The sequence below is a fragment of the Aptenodytes forsteri genome, unplaced genomic scaffold (assembly GCF_000699145.1).
Source record: "Aptenodytes forsteri isolate BGI_AS27 unplaced genomic scaffold, ASM69914v1 Scaffold285, whole genome shotgun sequence".
In the NCBI taxonomy this organism is placed as follows: Eukaryota; Metazoa; Chordata; class Aves; order Sphenisciformes; family Spheniscidae; genus Aptenodytes; species Aptenodytes forsteri.
Window position 1 is genome coordinate 463,020 of NW_008794453.1, and position 7,200 is coordinate 470,219.

At 56.0% G+C, this 7,200-nt stretch overlaps 1 protein-coding gene across 1 annotated transcript in view; it reads right to left on the reverse strand.

Annotated features, from left to right (window-relative positions):
- Window positions 1-180: 180 nt before the first annotated feature.
- The window catches only part of AHCYL1 (adenosylhomocysteinase like 1), an 11,231-nt gene continuing 4,211 nt past the window's right edge, over window positions 181-7,200 (reverse strand). Inside the window, exons 9-17 of the mRNA XM_009290614.2 lie at window positions 5,956-6,044; window positions 5,405-5,475; window positions 4,855-4,949; window positions 4,672-4,770; window positions 4,018-4,086; window positions 2,743-2,821; window positions 2,142-2,262; window positions 1,367-1,994; window positions 181-987 (exon numbers count right to left, since the gene is read on the reverse strand). Coding sequence (XP_009288889.1) covers window positions 1,988-1,994; window positions 2,142-2,262; window positions 2,743-2,821; window positions 4,018-4,086; window positions 4,672-4,770; window positions 4,855-4,949; window positions 5,405-5,475; window positions 5,956-6,044 — 630 coding nt within the window. The 3' untranslated portion in view covers window positions 181-987; window positions 1,367-1,987. The remainder of the gene's footprint in view (window positions 988-1,366; window positions 1,995-2,141; window positions 2,263-2,742; window positions 2,822-4,017; window positions 4,087-4,671; window positions 4,771-4,854; window positions 4,950-5,404; window positions 5,476-5,955; window positions 6,045-7,200) is intronic.

Genomic DNA, 7,200 nt, shown 5'->3' on the forward strand with positions numbered 1-7,200 from the left:
GGGGGGGGGGGGGAAGAGGAGGGTGATCAAAGCCACGAGCATCCCTCCCATCTTCCTCCCGTCCCCACAAAGGAGCTTTGCACCCCCCAGGGAAGCGGCGGCACCCCCAACCCTGCAAAGCCCCGGGGAGGGACCCAGCCAGGCGGCACTAAAAAGGCATCCCCAGTCCGCGGGACGGGGTGGCCGGAGGTGAAGGAGCAAGCCCCGGTCATGGGTACCACAGCATCTCCATTATCCGTGTACCGGGAGATGCAGGCAGGGCAGGCAGCGGGGGTCCTCCTTCCCTCCATGCTCTGGCCTTGGCTGGGGAAAGAAAGAGGCAATTTGGGGAGGATAAAAAAGCCAAGAGAAACCTCACTGGGTTGCAAGGAGCTTCCCCCCGTCCCCGGACAAGCTGCAAGAGATGGAAAAGAGAAACATGTCACCAGCGAGGATGGGGAAAGGGATGAACGAGGCGATGAGAGCGGCTGAAACGCACTGCGAGAGGGGCAGGGAAGAGCTGAGAAAGCCCAGCTCGAGGGCCAGGGCAGCGATGGGGAGCCGAGGGCTTTGCGCAGGGGTCTGTGGCGCAGAGGGCCCAGGCTGGGGTACGGGGAAGGCTCATCTCTGCGTCCGTCTCGAAACAAAAAGTGAAACACCCCCCCCTAAAAAACACCCCAGACACCCTTAAAACCACCTCGCGCTTCTCGGTGGGAGATGGGGCCGCTCAGACGCAGCGAGCACCCAGGCTCGGCAGGCAGCGGCCTCCCCGACACTTCCCCCCCCTTTAAAACATCTCTTTAAGGATCAGAAAGGAAAAGAGGAAAAAACAAACAAACAAACAAACAATGGTTTTAACTCAATTAAGGTGCAGTTTGGCTAAAAACCTAGGAGAGATGAGGATAATGCTGGGTAAGCGACCCCCGTCCGAATTCAGATTAGCACCCTGAAACAGTGAACTCCCCCGTACCCGGCTGGCCACCAAACCTGGGCCAGCAGCCACCAAACCTGGGCCACCTCAGCGCAGTGACCTTGGTCAGGCTTGGGGACAAGTCACCTATTCGCGAGGTGGCCAGCAGGCGCCACTCTGCTCCCAAGCAGCGCTAGGAGCATTGATCTAGCAGCTAAAACTGGGCTCTTTAAGGCAATTTAGAAGTTGCAGATAATCCACACAAAGAAAGAAACGTAAGATAAGATAGAACAGCATCTCCGTATCTGCAGGGATCCCGGCCGAGACTAACGCGGGCTGGAAAGGTGAAAAAAAAAAAACCAAAACAAAACAAAACCCCACAAAAAAAAAAAAAAAAAAAAAAAAAAAAAAACAAGAGGATGGTGGGTGCCGGCATGTGGCACCCGGTGCCCCCCATCTTATTTACAGCCACCAAACCTGGGCCACCTCAGCGCAGTGACCTTGGTCAGGCTTGGGGACAAGTCACCTATTCGCGAGGTGGCCAGCAGGCGCCACTCTGCTCCCAAGCAGCGCTAGGAGCATTGATCTAGCAGCTAAAACTGGGCTCTTTAAGGCAATTTAGAAGTTGCAGATAATCCACACAAAGAAAGAAACGTAAGATAAGATAGAACAGCATCTCCGTATCTGCAGGGATCCCGGCCGAGACTAACGCGGGCTGGAAAGGTGAAAAAAAAAAAACCAAAAACAAAACAAACCCCACATCGCTGCAGGAATGAACTGCCCTTGGCACATCAGGAAAGGGAAACCCTCTCCAAGAGCCAGGGCTGGGAGCCACCAGCGGCTTCAGCCACGTGAAAGCAAGAAGCGAATCCCAGGTTGTCTGCCAAGATCAGACAGAGATGTGATCACGTAAAAGGGTGAAACTGAGGGGGGAAAAAAAAAAAAAGTGACCTTAAAATCACACTGATAAATGTAAAAACAGGTTTCTCTGTTGGTTTTTAAAAAAAAAAGAAAAAGGTAAACCAAAATAAAATGATCTTTAAAAATAATCTCTCTAATGTTGCCTTGTGTGGTCTGGTCCTTCATGGGTATGGTCCGTCAGTATCTAGAAGAGAAGGGAGGGGACAGTGAGGCCGTGGACGCTTGGGGGACACAGCTCCTGGGAGCTGACGCTGTCCCAGTGCAAAGAGATGCCCCCAACAGCACCCGCTGGGTGGGGAGACGGCGGCTCCCTGCCCCGGCCGGCACTGACCTGTAGTAATTGGGTTTGAAAGGCCCGTTTTTGTTGAGTCCCAGGTATTTCGCCTGATCGTCCGTCAGTTCTGTCAGGTGGGCGTCGAACGAAGGCAGATGCAAGCTGGCAACGTACTCGTCTGGGAAGGGGGAGAGGAAAGAGGGGATCAGGGGGCGCACGTCCCCCATTACACTGCCGGGGAGATGATGTATGGACTCATCATACGGCACGAAAAGGGCCAGGGCACCACGCTGGGTCTGGCTAGGCAGTCCTTGCCATCTAGCGCCATGGATTCACCATCACGTAAGCCTACGGCAGAGCCGAGCCCAAGCCCTGGTGCTGAGCAGGGCTGGATGTGCACCAAAAGGCACGTGGGTTGCACGAAAAGCCTCGGAGCAAGAAGTCTGCAGGATAAGGAACGCCTGCCACGCTGCAGAACATTAAGGAAAATAAATCTAACAGCCTGCCAGCGTTTGAAGGTTGCTGCCTCTGATGGCTCCCCTGAACTCATCCTCTCCCCGAAAGTCTTGTCCAGCCCAGGTTTGACTTTCTCCTTACATCCAAAAACTGCTGGCCCACAGCAGCCCAGGGGATGTCAGCCTGGGTTCCCTTCACTCACCCATCTTCTTCGGCAGCAGGTACACGTCCTGTTTGTAACGGCCCTCGGGAGCGTTGTAGAGCTCAATCAGAGCCAGAGCCTGCAGAGATCACAGGGGACAGCCCGGGGACAGTCAGGGACGGCCGCCAAGCTGGGCAGCGCTGAACACCCGCAACGGCACAAAGCTCTCGGCGGCAGAGATAAGGCTTTGGGGGTCTGAGGGAGGGGGCAACCATTTCCAAAATGCCTTGAAGGAAAAGCTTCCACCTAAGGGTACCTCCCTCTCTGGGTCTCCATAATCCCACCGCCACTGGGGGAGGACCAGAGAGATCGGAACTGAGATGCCACCCAGCCTGTTTGCAGTATCCGGGCTTAACGTCTCGGGGAAAACCAGAACACGAGGATGGAGGAGAGGGGAGCAGCTCTAACTCTCTTAAACCATACGGCTGCCGTGTCACACGGAAATGAAGGGATTGCTCGTTTCAAGCTGTCAGCATCGCTCCAAAAACCACGGCCACTTCTTCAGCAGAAATAAAACTGCATCTCCCCCGAGTGCCAGTTCACACAGCTGAGAGCCAGGTCCAAAACACAGCCCCGGTCCCCGTCGGTTTGGACCGACAAGTGTGAGGCTAAGGAAATTCCCCACCGTTAACGTGGCTGTCCTCCCCCACCATCGCAGTCCCCTCCGTGTTTCCAGCCCAGCGGGTTCCTTCCATTGCTCACCGACCGAGGGCCGCGCCGGCCTCGGCTGCTCGCACAGCCAGCACCGACTGCAGATCTCCGAGCGGAGCCAAATTTAATCATCGTTTTCTTTGGAAAGGCGGAGTCACGACAAACAGTGCCACACACAAGCTGTGTCTGCCCAGCTGAGCCGGCACTGATGCTGGGGAGCATTTTAACCACTGACCTCCAGATCCCCAAAACCCACCCCGGGGGGGGGGGGTGGGGTGTAGAAATTAAAGAGTCCAAAGACAAAACAAAGCCTTGCTTTGAGGTAAGCTTAAATCTATGCTAGGGGAGCTCTCCAGTGGCTTACAGCACAGCAGGAGCTCTGCCATGAAGCCTGGCTCATTTAAAAGCTCTCTCCCAGCTGTAACCGAAACAGTAAGTTCACGCCGTCATTAACTGCATCCCAGCCAAGAGGTGGTGGCTACGGTATCTCTGGCACCGGCGCCATCCCAAGGACCCATCCAACTGCGTGTTCCCAGCTTCTTCCAAACCGTCCCCGCCCCGAGGCTCGTGCAAGGCCCCAGAGCATCCCCCACCCCTTGCGCCCCGGCCCTGCAGCGTACAGACCTGAGTGGTGGCTGTGATGGAGAGAACGAAGGTGGGAACCGTGGAGCAGCTCAGGTTGAGAAGACGGCCCTAGGAGACAGCAGGAGGAGTCTGCAGAGAGCTGAACTTGCCCCCAAAGTCAAACCGAACCGAGTCTCGAGATAGGATTCACCTCTACCCCCTCCCTGGGGCAGGGGGCAACCACAGCACAGTGATTCAAGAGCCACCTATGTGACCAGAGCATTCAAACTCTGCCTCAGTTTCCACCCTAACCCTTAGCTTTAAGGCAGGGAAATTTTGTGGTCCCTAGAAAGAGCCAGGCCCTCCTACTGCCAGCAGAGCTCAAGTGGGAAGAGGAGACACTCGGCCGGTTTGCTGCATGGGAAACCCTGCCAAAGCCAGAAGCAGACGGTATTTGGCTGATAGGGATGGCTCCCGGCTCAAAAGAACGGAGCCAGATGGCACCTCTGCGGCTGCATGTGGTACACGATACCTCCCCTGCCTCAAGGAAGAAAAAAATAAAATAAAATAAAATAATCAAGAAACCCTTTCCTGAGCTCTGAACCTCCTCCTAGCACCTTTCCACCTGGTTAAATCTCTGTTACAAGAACTCTGGCACGCAGTGATTTCCCGACAGAGGCCCAAAGCAACGTCGCGGCACAGCTCTCAGCGCACCTCGGCCAGCAGCACCACCCGCTTCCCATCCGGCCAGATGACGTGGTCCACTTGGGAGCGGACCCGCTCCCAGGTCAGCTCCGGGGTCCGGAGGCTGGTCTGCAAGAGCAGGAGGAAGAGGCTGGAGTCATCGCGGGAGGATTTGGGGGCGGACGCAGCCGTCGAGGCCGCAGGCCGACTCACCACATCGATCTCGGTGTTGGAGTGGCCCATGTTGCACACGATGCAGCTGTTCTTCATCCGATCCAGGTGTTCTCTGGTCACGACGTTCTTGTTTCCTGCAGGCAGAGAGGGCACAGATGAACCCAAGGCAGTGGAAATATAAACCTTCTGATTTCTCCTTCCCTGCACTTGAGGCAGAGAAGCTCAGCTTGGGGCAACATCAGATGAACTTCCACCAGGAAGAGAGCCCTTCTGGCTGTGACAACAGAGAAACACACGGGAAGAGTGCTGATCTTTGCTCCCACGAATTAACCAGGCTCTAGGAGACCCCAAAATACCTCTGGGGACACATGGCTGTGATGTCCCTCCTCCCAGGGGCTGAGGAGGACTGTGGCCAAATAGCAGACGGGGGGGAGTAGGAGGAAAAGCTCTTGCCAAAGCGCAGCTATGGCTCTTGTAAAATTAGCAGCACATAGCAGCAAAGTGTCCTCCATCCCCAGACACCCGCTTGGGAACGACTGCTCCTTCTCAGCCTGCTCCAAGGCTCACCCACGACCTTCTCCCTCCCTACCTGTGCAGGTGATGACGACATCCACCTGACGGATTACTTCACTCAGCTTCACCACCCGAAATCCGTCCATGCTGGCAAAAAAGGGGGAGAGGGACCACGATGAGGAGGAGAAGCCTGTTCCCTCTCTGCCCCAGGCCAGGAGGGATCTCAGCGTTGTATCGCTGCAGCAGCTCCAAATTGCTCACGCAGCAGCCAGGCTATCCTTCCACACCCCCAGGGACGCCAGATGCAAGAGGAAGGGCTGTGCAAAGGATGCGGCATCAAACCTGCTCTCGCAAACGTTGGAGGAGCCAGGGGACGCGTGGAGCATTCAGCCAGCCCTGCATGAACCCTCGAGCAGCCTTCCCAAGCCAGCTGGTGCAGGTGCCTACCGCCTGGTACCCCACAGCCCTTAAAGCTGCCTCAGCCCTTCCCCATCACAACCCAACGAGATAGTTATTCTCTGAGATGAGCCACAGATTCTCCTGTTTCTGGTTTCAGCCTCTGTCGGGGTTTAAAGGAGGCCAGAGAGCAGAGGAAAAGATGGTCACAGGCAGCATATAACATCTTACCAAGCTTGAAGAGCGCAGATGGGGTCGATCTCCGTGACGTAGACGATCGCTCCCAGGGCTTTCAGAGCGGCGCAGCATCCCTTGCCGACCTGCCGAGGCAAAGCGTCAGCGTGAAGCTGAACACGGGACGCGCCGAGTGCTACAATCCCTTCCCTAAAACAGCCCGAGCGCATCCCAGGCTGGGAGATGCTTGTCCCAGCCATCTGCCCGATGCCAGGAGCAGCTCAGTGATGTACCTGGCAAGTGGCACTTCTGCCACAAGCCCAGCTCCCCCTCCAAGGCCACCAGCCCTCCAGCATGACCACCAGCTGGCAGGAGCTTTCCAAAACCAACACGCCCGCAGCCTGCGCAGCCCCCAGCATCACAGGAGCCCTTCTGAACTCTCCTCCAAGAGGAGATTAAAGCCAGTCTGGACGAGCATGCACTTGCCCCACTTGCCTTTAAGCCAAAGGGTTTCTTTGGCATTCAGAGCTGTCCTGCACTGTTCGGGGGACAGATCCTCCATCCCACGCTCCGGGCAGCAGCATGGGGAAGAGCAGAGCTCCTGGAACAGCATCTCTGACTCTATCCCTCTCCTCACTACAAAATTAAACTGAAGTTCGGCTCTCCACGCCACTTACCCACACTAACACCTGGCTAATCTGCACGTACCCATGCTCAGACCCGTTTTCTGACCAGCAAGATGCTGTCGGGTAAGAAACATCTCCAGAGACACCCTCACTTATCACCCAGCTCCAACCTCAGGTCTACTGAAAACAGCCAGGCAGGGCAAACTGGGACTCCAACCCACATCCAAAGGGGAAAACAGTGAGGGTGGAAGGACTCCTTTCTTTTGAAGAAGTCCAGGAAAACTCAGGACAGACCCTGGAGACTACAACTCCCAGCACAATTCATGGCTGGAGAATCAGACGCCACCCTGGAGCGCCTGGGTGAGAGCCAGCGCAGCCTCTTGGTCGAGCGGAGCTGGGCTCCACTGGTGTCTAAATAAATTAGTAAGAGCGTTCCTGCCGGGAAGAGCATTTGTAGCTACTGCCAGGCCCTTCGCAGCGCAGGAAGATAAACACCCACGCAGACAATGCACAGATGGAGGGAAGGTGTCAGCTCCCGGCTCCATGCTCTTCCAGGGCAGAATCATTTACAAGTTCGTGATACGATTCCCCTCTGCCAGAACATTATCCACCAGCGAGATGCAGCCTGCCCCTCCGCCTCCTCTGTCACAGGCTCGGCGACAGCCAGGGTGGATGC